This window comes from Rattus norvegicus, chromosome X (genome assembly GCF_036323735.1).
Source record: "Rattus norvegicus strain BN/NHsdMcwi chromosome X, GRCr8, whole genome shotgun sequence".
Taxonomy (NCBI): Eukaryota; Metazoa; Chordata; class Mammalia; order Rodentia; family Muridae; genus Rattus; species Rattus norvegicus.
In genome coordinates this window covers 157,231,133-157,245,894 of record NC_086039.1, presented here as the reverse complement: position 1 = coordinate 157,245,894, position 14,762 = coordinate 157,231,133, and the positions used below count along the sequence as shown (strand labels likewise).

Sequence of the window (14,762 nt, the reverse complement as noted above, 5' to 3'; positions counted from 1 at the left end):
GAACATGTGCAGAGGTCATATTGCAGTCAGTTTTTTCCTTCCCCCTTTACATGGGCTCCAAAGATCAAACTCATGGTTACCTGAAAAGTGCCTTTACCCATTGAACCATCTCACCTGTGCTATTCTGCCTGAGAGATCAGTATAGCCTTGAACCCAAACCTCCACATCTAACGGCCTTCTCTCTGATTTACTAGTAAACAATGACCCATCCAACACCAGCTGATCTACTAAACCTGCCTTGATCTGTGAGGATACAACTCTTAATTCCAGAAGATAAATTGCCACTGTCCTGCAAAACCCAACCTTTAAGCAAAGAACCTAAAGATCCAGACTTAGGTTTCAATAACTTTATTGGGAGGTTTTTATTTTCTGTGAAATACACTAGAGGTTGGGGAAGGGTTCATATTCACTTTGCAAGGTAAGGGTTTCCCACCACTAAAGGAAAAGGCATGGGGCAGGGCACACTGGGGTTTGGATCCACTTTCCTACCTCCTTCTGCTTTGCTCACATTACTTTTTCTCAGTGAACACAATACAAAAGAAATTCAAAACAGACCAACCTCCAGAGGGGGTCACATCTAAACCTTCTCCCAGCCCAGGCTTTGCCTGGGCTGGGAGAGGCCAGGGTAGCTCACTCTACAGCCCTAGGCTGCACAGAAAGGCTGAGGGCTCAGACAGGTACTCCAAAGTTAATAAATTAGAATAAATTATAAGGAGAAGGAATGCAATTTTGTGCTGGGAGGGTCCCTTCTCTCCAACACATAAGAGTTGGGGGAGGAGATGGGGTATCTCCAAAGGCCTCTACATTTGGGACTAAGAGCAGTGGGGGTTAGAGTCAGTTTTTCCTCCACTCCTTCCCAAACAGCAAAATTGGGGGCACACACACACACACACACACACACACACACACACACTTCCACTTTCCATAGAACAAGGACAGATCAAGAAAGAGGATACTATCCAACTCCCATCTCCCAAACCATCACTAAGGTTAAGGATATGGTCAGTGAATCAAATCAATTAAGGTGGGTGATTGGAATGTGGTGGGGGGAAGCAGAAGATGCTGGAAACAGGGATGCCCAGCCATACCATCTCCCCTGCCCTAGAGAAGGACACACAAGTTGGGGAGAGGGGAACAGGGGCTGGAGGAGGGGAGTCAGCAATCACTGATCGGCTTCTCCAAAGACATCATTCTGTTTGCGCTTCATGTTCTCAAAATCAAAGGCAGAACCAGCCATGCGTTTGTAGATATCTTTGATGTCATTGCAGGTTGTCTCAAAGTGTGTGGTAGCATCATAGGAGCAGGAACAGAACACCTGTAAATAGGCAGAACCCCAGGATTCACAGAAGTCAGGCAGAGGATCTTGGGTAGACAGCAAGAACCAGGACTGACAGGGACAGCCTTTTTACCTGACTCTCTGAACCGTCATCAATGGGCTCATATAAATCACTGATAGCCACAAACCTGAGGGGTAAATGGAAGAAAAGAAGAAGGGAAAAGTCTTATAATGGGACTTGCCCATTCCTAGTCCCCAGCCTCCCCATCAAGTTTGGCTCAGCCTCTCACTTTTGGTCAATAGGTTCCAACAGCTCCAATGCAGGCTCAACCTCCTTTTCTGGTTCTGCAGTCTCTACGGTGGTGCTGGCAATGGCGATGTATTTGCCTTGTGCGGCCACGTTGTGTGCATAGGAGATCATGCACACATAGATGTCTGACCACAGGAAGCCACTTGGTTAACATGTACCAGAGGAAATAGCCACACAAAAAGGTAGTTCCTACAGGCTAGACAGATATCTGGACCACAAGCCCCTTGCCCTCAACCAAACATGTAAACAGCATCCAAACTGTCATTCTCATGAAGAAAGTAAGTGCCCTGGCCATCCAATCCCCAGATATATTCTGTAACAAAATGTCACAAGAATCCCCAAGATTTCTTGTGAGAAGAGAGGCATAACAACAGAAGGGAGTCCCTTACAGCCTGGCCTACCTGACTTCCTGTTGACCTGATTCTGAGGGATGATAATTTGGCAGGAATTGGCATCATTGGTATTCTTGATGGGGTGGCTGAGGATGCAGATGATGCGAATAACCTGGCCAGCCTTTCGCACACGGTCTGGGATGTAGCTGGGATCACAGATCAGCTGCTTGCAGCGGGCCACCTGTGAAGGTAGCAGAAGATTTTGCACCTGTTGGATGATTCCCTTGTCCCAGGTAGTGTTAAGCTGAGCCAAAAGTAAAGCCAGACAGCTCTGAGCTGTCATCACTGTCCCTCCTGTATGTAGTACATAACCCTTTCCTTGAAGCTCAGAGAGATCAGTCCTCACATACAGGGCTAGATAACCCTATTGCTGAAACACAATGATCACAAAAACTTTTTTTTCTGTTGCCAGAAAAAAAAGTTTTTTATTTGAGAGTGTTTGGCCCAAAACTCAGCACCCAAGGCTGAAGGATAGTTGGGGGTTGAGGGATAGGCATACTATCTCAGTTGGTAGAGTGCTTGCCTATCATGCATAAAGCCCCGGGTTAGATTCCCAGCAATGCATAAACCAGGTATCTTGACACACACCTGTAATTCGGCATCAAGAAGGTGGAAGCACAAGGATTGAAAGTTCATCTTCAGTTATATACACTATTTGAGGCCAGCCTGGGATACAGGACACCCTTTCCAAAAGAATACATTCAGGAATACAAAGTATGTGACTTCTGAAGGATACCTCTTGATTAATTTAGATCCATCTGCCTTGGCCTCCCAAGTACTAGGAATACAGTTGTGTGCCACTACACCTTGTAGTTTGAAGGATATTTCTTGCCAACAGGAATAACTATGTAGAGTTTTATTGACCACCCAGGCTTTAGCTATAAGGTTCTCAGGGTTAAGAAGTAATAAGGTTCCCTAAGAACATAGCTCTGAAAAAGACCAAATCTTACCCAAACCATGGTAATACAAATGCACAGGGCAGGCTTACCTCTCCCTCAGATTTTACACCCACCACCTTGCCATTTTCCATGATGATGTCATCCACTGGTTTGTTCAGCATGTATGTTCCCCCATAGATGGCACTCAATCTGTAGTAAGAAAAATGATGGGGAAGTCTTCTCAGAAATGTGGGGACCAATTCTACTGTACCCTCCTCACCCCACCAGTGGGGTAGAGAACACAGGTATACAGAGTTTAACTCCAACTGTTTCAGGTGTCCCTCCCATAAACTTAGGGCCCATACTGACATATTCCTTCCTCTCTGGTGTTTCTGTACATATTGTTCTGCAAAGGGTCAACAGAAGGTAGCATGAAGAAGTAGCTCCACATAGAAACAGCCCAGGAGGGGTTGGGGATTAGGCTCAGTGGTAGAGCGCTTGCCTAGGAAGCGCAAGGCCCTGGGTTCGGTCCCCAGCCCCGAAAAAAAAAACAAAAACAAAAAAACAAAACAAAACAAAACAAAAACAAACCAAGAAACAGCCTAGGAGTCAAGAATAAAGAACTCTCTGTAAGAGATTCAAACTCCAGGGAAGCCCAGACACAAGGTTCCGGGGTCCTAGACTTAGTCCTGGTACTACCAAGAGCTGGGGGAAGCTATGTTCATGGTGACCTACTTCTTTACTTTGTATTTCCACCTACTTTTAAAATTATATATATATATACACACACACACATACACACATGTGTGTGTTTTGTTTACGTGTATATCTGTACACCACATGCATGCCTGGTGCTTATGAAGGCCAGATGAAGGTTATGAATTCCCTAAAACTGGAATTATAGATGGTTGTGAACTACCATGTATATTGGTATTGGAATTGAACCCGGGTCCTTGGTGTAAACAAGTGCTCTTATCTGCTGAGCCATCTCTCCAACCTCTACTCTGCACTTTAATGCACTAGGGCTATGCCCCCATTACCCAGGGATACAGTAATATACATGAAAATTAGATGGGAAAGTAGGAGATGCCACAAAAATATTCAAGGTAATTTCCATTCTTGGCCTTGTCTTACCAGTAATGCTAGCTGAAAAAGACAGATCCTCACCTGGCAAAGCCCTGAGGCAGCTCACCCAGGCCATAGAGTGGGTACAAATATGGGCTCTTGCCATACCGGGCCAGGGACTCACTGTACAACTTGATGCGGTTAATAGTCTCAAGACATGGCTGATCCAGGTAACTACGGAAAAAGAACCAGGGAATATGCTTTGATAGCAGCACCCTTGTTCATTTACAAAGACACCAGCCAGCCTTCCCACCACCCTTTGTGACCTGGCAAAGATGTGGGTCAAATGGAGAGGGATGGAAATGGAACAGGTGAGCCTGGAGCTGAGTACAAGTGACATGCAGGATGGGCAGTAGGTACAATAGGCAGGTGTGGAGAGGGTGTGAGCCAGACAAGGGGCTCCCATCACCAGCCAGCTTTCCCCTCACTCATCAGTGCGGTAGAGCGCCAGGGCATGGCCAGTGAAATCAATGACATCTTGGCCCAGGTCAAACTTCCGGTAGACATCACGCATGCTGGTGGTCTGCGGGTCAACACCCTCAAAGGTTTTGGGGTCATTCTCATCAAAGTTTGCCACAAACACCAAAAATTTTCGGAAGCGTCGTTTTTCAAACATGCCCATCAGATCTGAAAGAAAGGTATTGAAAAGATCATTTGCATTACTCGGACATAGAGCTCCTCTTTCTAACAGAGCAGGCCAGGAAAATTGGTGCCTTGGCTCCCACCAGAACTCTCTTATGCAACACTGCTCCACCTTTCTTGGTCTCAATTTTCCTATTTGTAGGAAGAGACCCTCCCAGCTCCACTTAGGGCAAGTAGGCCCTTTGACAAAAAAGAATCCTCTTCTGTGAACTTCCTTTCTGGCAACTTGCCAAGATTGGTAGCACTGTCCAATAAAGAAACTATAAAGCAAGGGGCCTCTAGGACTACACGGAGCTAAGATTAGGTTTATGCAAAGAGGAGCCTTTTGCCCAACTGTCCTGAAAACAGTTTGTCCCCTCCAGCCCCATTCTTCTGCTTAAGGAGACTCATACTCACTAGAAGCCAAGGCCTCAGTCTCAGTAGATGGCACTTTGTAGATCTTGCCCCCTTTGTATACAAAGCTGCCCTCTACCACCTTGAAGTCCAGATAACGAGTCACTTCTGTATACAGTAGCATCTTTACCAGCTGACCTGTGTCCAAAGGGAGTAAGGGTGTGTTTTCCTTCAAAAAACTCTCAGTAGTGTGACTGATCATATTCTGGAGATTGAACACCCCATACCCCATCTTCCTACTCACCACCCCCATCGCCCTTTTTAATCTCCCTCACCATTGGCCATGAGGAATTTGGGGATCAAGTCAACATTCCAGTCTCGGCCCCGGCCCATTGATTCAGGGGGCCCTTCCAGCAACTGAAAGCGCTTATATAGCTGTAAGCAGGACAGGAAAGAAAGACAAATGTCAAGGACTAGCTTCCCTTCCCCACTCTCCTGCCTGGGACCTGAGAACTACTTCCCCCCTTTACACCTATGTGGGGGACTAACAAGGGGTCTGGGTCTAAGCCCAAGTCTGAGAATAAGAAATCTTACCTCCTCAAGGGGTGTGATAGAAGAGCTCTCACCCCCATAGTAGGGGTTTCGGTCCATGTGCAACACCTTCTTTCCATTCACAGACATGATGCCAGACAGGATGCATTCCTGGGGAAAGAGTGGCATTGGCAGCTATACCTCATCTACCCTCCAATGAGCATCTCTGATTTGTCCCTGCCTCATGCCCACTACAAAATTCATAATGCAAAGTCCTACCTCTTTCCAGTGCCTAAAACTGGGGAGGGGAAGATAGCTTCATATGATGTTTCCTTTATAACCCTGCTGAGTAAACTACTAGAGCATTAAAGGAGGCTTGGGGGACAGAGCTTACAGTTCTTCTAGCATCAACAAGCCAAAAGTATCTACCTGCTCTGAGCTCACAAAAAGACAAGACAATGAGTCTACAGAAGAAACAATTCAAAGGCTCTTTGAAAGATAAGGCCAAGTCCTTGAAATCCCAGGCTCCACCCTGCTCCTCCTTTTAAGGGCAGGAGCCCCTGACTCTCTTCTGGCTGTGCATCCACTGCTCTAGGCTCAGGGTTCAAACGAAAAAAGATTTGTGCGGGGGGGGGGGGGGGCGACGGGGACACCGGACACTCTCACCAGTCACTGTCACTAACCCAAGGACAAAGGCTGAGGATATATATTCACTCTGAGGTCTCCATGGGAAACCGAATTGGGGTAGAGGGAAAGCGGTCACTAACACCCCCTCCCTACACACCACACACACACACACACACACACACACACACACACACACACTCCCTCCCTCCCTCCCTCCCGCTGTTTCTGGAACATTCCATGGGTTCCCTATCCCTCCCAAAAGGCAGAGAGGCAGGATGAGGGCCCACCCTTGAAAAGCCCCCATATCTTTATCTTCATACTCCATGCCCTAGTGTGATCACAAGATGGTAAAAGATGCTAATCAATTACTTGAGCAGGTGATGAGTGCAGGCGAAGGGTGGGGTTGGATGCAACGGGTCCAGTGTGTGTGAGGGGGGTGAGTTTTCCACCTCAGTGACACAGATAGGGAAGGTGAGGGGTCCGTGGTTAAGATCTAGGGTGCTGGAATACTGGCCAAAGTGGGGCCCTCTACGAAGAATTGCGAACTGGCATCAACACTCTAGGATGAGGTAGTGGGGTGGGCATGGGCTTTTCCAGGGCTGGAGGCAGGAACGCAATGATGGGAGGATGGGTCGGGTAACCCGGACTCTGCATCACTGCGGGGTGGGGGATGGCATGATGCAGGGCTACGAGCGCCTGAGGTGGCACTTACGGTAAGACCTGTCCCCAGCACAATCACATCGTATTCCTCATCCATGGTCAGGCCTTGGTACCAGCGCCCGCTCTTCTTCTCCTCCTCCTCCTTCACCACAGCAGCTGCTACCAATGCCTCTACTGTTGCTGTTGCTGCTGCTGCTGCTGCTGCTGCCGCTGCCGCTGCCGCCGCACTGACCCAAAGATGGCGTCTATCGGTCGTCTCCCGATCCCTACGCAGCGTCAATGAGTCCCTCTCCCTCCTCTGGCCAAGCCACGCCCAACCAAAGCCACCATTTCCTCGCTTGTTTTCTAGGAGGGGTTCTGGCACCTGGGTCCCAGCACCAGAATGATTGCAGGGGTTAACGCGGCTCTCCGTGAGCCCAGAGAAATACGGGGCGGGGCAGGCCGGCGGCAGGTGCTACGTCTAGCGAAGGATCCTTGCGCGGGAGCTGCGCGCGCCCCGCCCCGCCCCGCGCGCTCCCGTACCGCCCCTGGGAGAAACAGAAAGGCATGGAAGCCCTGCAGTGTGTTGTTGCAGCTGGCCCTAGCGCTGGGAGAGCTGCCATTGTCAGGATTCCTCCCATGGCGAGGAAAAGTAACAAGCCTCTTCTCCGGCTTGTTAAGAGTATCGGCTTACTGAAGACCCTCCCACCCTTCCTCTCTCATTTCTTGCCTGACAGGACTACATCTGAGCAGTTCTTCCCTTCAGTCAAGAACAAATCTACTTGTCCAGTGTAGAAATAAGTGGCTGGAGCCCAACACATGGCAACACGTCTTTATTTTATTAGGAATGAAACAACAGAGCACACCCCCCCCACACACACACACACATACTTCTGGCTTCTTGACAGGCAATCCTTGTGAGAACAAACCAGAAACCCAATGAGTACACTTTGTTCTCCAGTTCTCGTGGTGATTTCTTCCTTCTCAGGTCACAGAAATAAACCCCAGTGTACCGCTCATTCTTAACCCCCACCCGCCAAAAAAAAAAAAAAACCCATAAAGGCTAAGCTGGACAGTTAACTAGCCTTTCCACACCTCTCAAATTCAAGGGACCTCAAGTTCATGGCTATTGCTGGAAAGCTCCATAAAGCTTGGGGAGTGAGTATTTACTACACAAAAGCACTATAAACAGCACGAAATAATAGCAGAGGGGCAAGAATAAATAAGGAGAAAGGGAAAGGGGGGCACCCTAGAATTAAGGTCCCTTCCCCTCTTGATGAAGCCTGGAAGATTTATCTATGAAGAATAATACACTTTGTTGGTAGAAGTGGGGGATAGCCTCAGGGAAGTCCCTGTCCAGGAAAGAGGAAGCAAGACAGGCTGAGGGTGGTGTATGTAGGGTTCATGCTATAGTAGGAAGAGGACAAACCTTTCCATCCACTGTGTCACAAAATGGAAACCTAGACACCAATACTCCCTCAATCCCTCTCTGGTATATGTCACACAATCTGGGTCAAAGTGATGGTGGGGCCCTTGTGGTCATCAAAGCGATCCATGGTCTTTAGGCTGAGTATCATGTGCAGACCATAGGTGAATATGAAAAGCATGAAGAGGGTGGTGAGCAGCCCCATCCAGATGCCCGGAGAGAAGAAGCCAGCACAGTCGCTAGCATAGGAGAACTGTTCACCAGTCACATTGAAGGCTTGGATCTAGGAGATACATAGACATGGATCAGATGGGACCACAAGGTTCTACAAACAGTTCAGTGCTGGGATTCTGGAATTAATGAATAGTTATACCTTCAGAGACTATACAAGGATGGAACTCTCTCGGCTACATGCTCAAACCATGCAGAGATTCTCTGGGCCCTTTTTCCCGCCCCTTATTGCCACCAGCTTGGGGGCCCATCACCCTTTCAATACCTGGAAGTTATGAAGAGTCATCTGCCAGAGGGAGGGCACGTTGGTCACAAGGAGACTGCCTTTCTTGCTCAGACTGCTGACGTACTCACAGTGGAAAGAATAGATACTAGGTCCTGTGACTTGGGAAACATTGAAATGGGCAACCGAGCCATTGCTGTGGATTTCAAGTCGTTCCATGGTAAACCAATATCGGGCAGATACTGGGTAGAAGCGACTAGCCAGAATGAACCTGGGAGGTGGGGGTTGCAGAGATGTCAGATGAACAAAATAGAGTGAAGACATACCAGCCCAGCCAAACTTCAGCCAACAGAACTTACTTGAATGTCACTGTTGCACCAAAGAGTGGTTCATAGGTCAGTGAAAGCCTATGGGACAAGGCACAGGAGTACTGTCAGGCTCTAGAAGAACCTTAAGAAGATCCTGATCAGGTTGGCTCCAACCTAAGCAACCCTAGATCCATCCTTATAGCCAGCCAGCTGTCAATACAGTGTCCCCATTTACCATATGGGAAAACTAAGGCTCCAGTCATAACCAAATTAGGAGCAGCTGGAGCACAATTAGGTCTTACATCTCCAGCTTAGGATTCCTTACTCTGGTTTTCCTGAGTCCTGTAGGCCTCCTTCTTGGGATCATTTAGCTGCCAGCTGAGATTTCAAGGGTAGAAGACCTAGAACTGGTTTTAACAGTTGGTCTGGTATTTGCCTACATGCAGTCCAAGGGGTTGGGTTCAAAGAAGGGCCAGGGTCCCAAAGGATTGTGTGGTGTTCAGGACCCAACAACCAAGACATAAAAGCATGAGAAAGCCAAACTCCTAAGAGGATCCCTCTCCAGTAACATCCCAGCAACATCACCTGGGATACTGTGATATCCATCTCCTTGGTGAACACACCACACAAAGACCTTTCTCACCCCAAACATATATACCTATATACCTACACACACACACACACACACACACACATCCATCCCACATCCTTGTCCTGTACTGGGCTCACAGTAGCAGGAAAACCATATATGACAGGATAACCTTTTTTTCCCTTACATGGCAAAGGAGTCATTCCAGAAGGAGCCGGTCAAGTTAAGATTCTCCACACCAAAGGTGAGGGAGGTCAAGTCTTTCCATTCGTCTTTGTATGCCACAGAGAAGTTTTGTGCCCAAAACAGGATCCTTGGGGCAGTGTCATTGTAACTCACAGGAGGATGGATCGCAGGTGATGCCACCTGAGTCTGAAGCAGCTGGCGACCTAGACCCCCAGCCACCATGGCTACATCACGGGCCACCTGCAGAAACATTCAACAAGCCTTCTCTCAACAGCCCTAAAAACAAAACCTAATCCACTGGATTGGTATTCCTTCCACACTGGGTACCCTGTATACCATCTGAAAGTCCCTAGCCCTGATATTCCATCTCCCTAAACTAATAATCACACTGTCCAAGTGGCATAAACAAATTGGAAAAAAGACACTATGGATGGAGGAAGCAATCCTCTGTCCATTAATCCCCCAAACTGGAGGCTCCTGAGAGATCCTGTCTATGGCATACCCCTCCATCGCCAGTCACACTCACCACAATGCCTCTCACCCCTATCCCCCAGGGCCACCACTAGAAGAATACATACTCTAGAAGGGCGGACTGCAGTAAGAGCCGCGGTGTAAGGAACATCTTCAGACTCAAGTGTGCTCAGTACCTGTCCGATGACCTCATCTGAAGAGTGACAAGAGAACAGAGAGCCAAGTCATTGGGTAGCTTGCTTAAAGAAATACTACCCATTGTCTGCTTCAGAGACCTTCTAGACTATGAGAATTCAGTGATGTTAGTTTCCACTGAGGACCTCTAAAACAGCTATTTCTCCTTCTACACACTCTGCCAGTCTCTCTGGAGACAACTATGGTCTCTGTCATTGGCTCTCTGATGGCAAACTTAACCTAAGTAAAACAAAACTTATAGTAATATAGAGAACTCCATATCTAACTCCCTTTCCATGCACATGAACTGTTCTTTACCACAAAGATAAACCCTCCTAATTGTTTTTGCATGTTACTTGTCTATTAAATACAGAGAGACTCATTAGACTTGTGCAAAAACTAGATTTTGGGGCTCTTGCACAGGGGATCATAAGGTACTTGGACACCTCTGTCAGGTGGTGCTGGCTATAGAAGAACATATATGCAAGCAGTCAACCACTCTGAGAAACAGGAGGGCATCCTTGCAGTGAGGAGAAACCAGCTGTTTTCCTGGCCCAAGGGCAAAATGGGGACACAAATCATCCAGTAACATACTTACCATTACCTGTAAGGACCTCCCTGGGCGCCATCAGACCGGAGCTATGGATAAAAAAAGTGAGAGGCCCACAGGTTGCTCTGTTCTCAAATACAAACAGCTTGCCTGGAACAGTTCTCTGAAACTCACTACTTTTTTCTTAGCCCTTCCAGCATCTCCCTTCCCAGTAGTCCCACTTACTAAGCCTGTGGCCTTCACCTGTTGCTCTGACAGTTACGCAGAGGCTTAGCTCAACAGCAGCTATCCCCACCTCCGCAGCTCTATTTGCTTCAGTACCCCTGCCTGGAATCCCATTCCCTTTTCTGGTCTTTGTAAGTATGTCCACAGTCCTATAAAGTGGGCATTGTTGGTGAAGAAGTTTTCTCTAAGTAGGAACAATGTCAGTCTCATCTCTGGAGGCCCAATAGACCTAACTCAGTGGTGGATACTTTTAAGTCACAACCTCTTCTTGGCATACAAGGAACTTGCTGTAAGAGTCTTAAGGTGGTGAATAGGGATACTGTCACCTTTGACTGAACTCTGCCACCAACAGAGCTCAGGATCTTACCCCTATCTGAGGTGCAAGGCTAGGGGCTGGAGGCCTTGCCACCTAGGCTGTACCTGGCTGTGTAGGGCAGACGGATGAGCAGCAGGGCAGGAAGGCTGGCATTGAGCTTCAGCTCCTTTAGGGTAGCTAGATCCACATGCAAGGGACTAGCCCCAAGCTTCTCCTGTAGGTAGGTGGTCAGAGTGCTGATTGCATACCAGTCCACAGCAGGAAGTACCAGTGAGGAGGGGGCCAAGTCCAGGGCATTCTGATGGTAAGGAAGACGTGGAAGGCAAAGTGAGCCAGGGATCAGTGGACCTTATAATAATCTCTTAAAGCCTCACCTGGAAAGCCACACCCCATAGGGATTAGATTTCACAACAGGTCAGAAAGTAAATGTCCCACATCTCCAGGCCTAGACAGTCACATCCCAAGCCCTCTACCCTCAAAGCCTCTGGCCCTCTCTCTGGGAGAGAGAGCACAGAATGTATTATCTTTCCTTTGGCTGTGAGTAGACCCTTACCTCCAGGTTAGAAAAGGCACTGTCCTGTTTATTTCCAAACACACCACCGTATGCTGTGAAATCCTCAATGCTTAGCTAAAAGGGAAGCAGAAGAGATGTCTTAGGAGGCTACACAAAGAACAAGGGGCCAGAACATGAAGGGGCGAATTCTCAGGGATAACAAAAGAGTGAACCATCAGGACTTGTGGTGTGAGTGAGTGGAAGACTTATTCTTTCTCCCCAGCACTCTGATGGCATGACGACAAGATATAGAAAGTAGCCATAGGGTTGGGAGATTTATGGACAGCTAGTTTTGATAACCTACAAAACAAGGGTCAGACAGCAAGAAGAGCTGGGGAGGAAGAGGGAAGTTAGAGAAGAGGAAGAGGACAACAAAGGATATTTACTGCATGTCTCCTAAGAGGGAAGTAGAAGGCAGAGCCAATGAACTTCTATACAGTCTGGGCAGGATCCTTTTCAAAGGAAGAAGTCCTTGCCCTACCATTGTTGGTGGGAGTTAGGAGAGAGGAAGATATTGGAACACAATGGAGGAAGCAGACTTCTGATCTCTCAGGACCTTGGTAATGCCAATCTCATGCCCTTCTCTCTACTGTCTAAAAGTGTTTTATTCCTCCTTCCCTCAACCCCCAGCTAGCTTCCTCTGGCTTCTCCCAGTTAGGCCCAGAGGCAGTCTTAACCAGCTTCCCTAAACTCATTGTGTTTAGTATACATAATCCCAGCCTCCTTTCCTAGCCTCCTCTTCTAGATTCTGTGCTACGTACGCAAGGCTTTCCTACCTTTAGACCAACCGAAACTCTTGTGGCATTTCCTCCATCTCTATGTGACCTAGCAGATCATCTCCTAACCTTTCAATCACATACTAGGCTCCAGTCACACAAGCACCCCCTAGAACTCAGTAAGAGCACTCCCTTGCCAAGGGCCTTTACATTTTCTCCTGCCAGTAATGCCCATCTTCAAAAGCCATATGATTCCTTCCTGCCAATAAGATGCCAAAGACCCTGCCTAATCTCACTGTCATCTGAAACAGTGTCCTTTATTGTGTTGCCTTAGCCTACTCCTTTCTCTAGACTAACAAGACTGGTATCATACCATGTGCTAACTTAGCTCTTAACCACTTGCCTTCACAAGAATGTCTACTTCCAAACACATAGCAAGCACTCCACCACTGTCAAAAGAAGGAAATGCCCTAAGATTGAGAGAGTGTGGCTAGATGATTTATGTAGATTACTTCTCTCAGACTCCTGATATAGGTGGATATCTTCATTGTGCACTTACGGAAAAGTATGGTTTACAAAGATTATTCCATATGACCAAAGGTTGAAAAGTGGTAGGACAGAGTTCTGGTCTGACCTGTTATTTACCACCTTCTGAAAGGATTGTCAACCAGCACAATTACTAACACCAGCAACAGAGGGAGGCCACAAACATAAAGAACCAGCCAGGCTACTAAGGAGGAAGGGACAAGCAGAGACTTGACATCCTCTTGAACAATAATTTTATGCTACACTAGAACCTTTTCATAGTCTACTCCTGTTCAGAGTGCAGATACCTGGATTGAAAGGAAAATAGAATGCTGGCTCAGCACAAAACTGGGGGACAGCTCTGATACCCCCAAGCTGGAAGTAGTTTGTTGTGCAATTCACAATTCAGCAATTCATTTTACCTCTTTAACATTACTTTCCTTAGCAGTTAAACCAAGATAATGATATCAGTTGAATAGAATATATATACCAGGCTAAATAAAGGGTCATTTTCCAGCTACACACCTTGGGCAAGTCACCGATCTTCCCTCAAAATAAATCTTCTCATCTGTGAAACTGAGTAGTAATTCCCACCATGCTACAGGACATCAGAAAGTAATGCTTAGTACTAGGTAGATATCTGGTCTTTAATCCTTTGCTTCCTTAAAGGTCCCTTCTGTTGCTGTGGGTCTACTCTTCTCACTGAGGCTTCTCCTACATATCTTCCTAAAAATCTAGCCACACCTGCCTACAGGTGGGACCTATGAAACAGGCAGTGGGGGTGGGGTGGGGTCTGCTTCCTGTGGACAAAGACATAGCAGGCTAGGGCAGACTCACCTTGTCCTGCAGGAACAGCAATACATTGCGGGGGCCCAGCTCCAGGGCAGGGTCTAAGTAGGTAGAAAGCTGCATATCGCTGGTAATATGACCCTCATGTGTGTCGGCCACAGGAGCCCAGAGGTCCCTGGACGTGGACAGAAAAAGAATTGTCAGACCTGATTTCATTGCTTGAGATCCTAAGCTTTGGGTTCCCGGCTTCACCTGCGAAGCCTTGAGATCTGAATGCTAGCCATCATGGAGCAAGCCCCTGAATAAAAAATCTCCATCTGGGCCTCGAAGCCTCTGGCCAAGGACAGCCCTGGAATTCAGCAAGGACGACTCATCCACAGCGGCGCACCGCATGGCACTCCCGAACCCAACCTGGCCTGATTCAACTCACCCAGGCCGGCCAGCCCAACCAGACCTGGCCCTGTCCGCTCACCGGTCACTCGACCACAGTACCAGTGGCACCTGCTGCTCCGCAGCCACTGCTGCCGCCACTGCCACCAACGACAGAAGCAGCCACAGGACTGGAGCCCACCGTGTCCCGGTTCGTATCCGAGATACCACTGTTGCCGCCATCATAGCCCCAGCCTTCAGTGCCTGTGCCGCTGCAGATCAGATGACCGTCACCTCCGCCCAAGCCCCGCCCCATCAATCTGGGAAGGGGCCTTCTCACATACTCACCTATGATTGG

At 48.0% G+C, this 14,762-nt stretch overlaps 2 protein-coding genes across 2 annotated transcripts; both read right to left on the bottom strand.

Annotated features, from left to right (window-relative positions):
* Positions 1–332: 332 nt before the first annotated feature.
* Positions 333–6,995, bottom strand: Gdi1 (GDP dissociation inhibitor 1). Its single transcript, NM_017088.2, has 11 exons — positions 6,827–6,995; positions 5,551–5,658; positions 5,292–5,391; positions 5,020–5,154; positions 4,410–4,608; positions 4,024–4,155; positions 2,967–3,066; positions 1,988–2,159; positions 1,567–1,711; positions 1,410–1,464; positions 333–1,315 (listed from the first exon to the last, which is right to left on the bottom strand). The coding sequence occupies exons 1-11, from the start codon at positions 6,869–6,871 to the stop codon at positions 1,163–1,165; spliced, it is 1,344 nt and encodes a 447-aa protein (NP_058784.2). The 5' UTR covers positions 6,872–6,995; the 3' UTR covers positions 333–1,162.
* Positions 6,996–7,571: 576 nt separating this feature from the next.
* Atp6ap1 (ATPase H+ transporting accessory protein 1) lies at positions 7,572–14,652 on the bottom strand. Its single transcript, NM_031785.2, has 10 exons — positions 14,508–14,652; positions 14,084–14,210; positions 12,006–12,080; positions 11,557–11,750; positions 10,960–11,000; positions 10,295–10,380; positions 9,718–9,956; positions 8,993–9,040; positions 8,676–8,904; positions 7,572–8,462 (listed from the first exon to the last, which is right to left on the bottom strand). The coding sequence occupies exons 1-10, from the start codon at positions 14,648–14,650 to the stop codon at positions 8,253–8,255; spliced, it is 1,392 nt and encodes a 463-aa protein (NP_113973.2). The 5' UTR covers positions 14,651–14,652; the 3' UTR covers positions 7,572–8,252.
* Positions 14,653–14,762: the final 110 nt, after the last annotated feature.

Excerpts from the sequence above, each read along its gene's own strand:
- Gdi1 (NM_017088.2), bottom strand. The coding sequence starts at position 6,871 with ATGGATGAGGAATACGATGTGATTGTGCTGGGGACAGGTCTTACC. Across the intron at positions 1,712-1,987 it reads TCAGGTCAACAGGAAGTCAG|ACATCTATGTGTGCATGATC; the intron begins GTAGGCCAGGCT and ends TCCTGTGGTCAG. Across the intron at positions 1,316-1,409 it reads ATGACGGTTCAGAGAGTCAG|GTGTTCTGTTCCTGCTCCTA; the intron begins GTAAAAAGGCTG and ends GCCTATTTACAG.
- Atp6ap1 (NM_031785.2), bottom strand. The coding sequence starts at position 14,650 with ATGATGGCGGCAACAGTGGTATCTCGGATACGAACCGGGACACGGTGG. Across the intron at positions 9,957-10,294 it reads CTGCAGTCCGCCCTTCTAGA|GTGGCCCGTGATGTAGCCAT; the intron begins GTATGTATTCTT and ends ATGTTTCTGCAG. Across the intron at positions 9,041-9,717 it reads TGGAATGACTCCTTTGCCAT|GCTTTCACTGACCTATGAAC; the intron begins GTAAGGGAAAAA and ends CTTGTCCCATAG.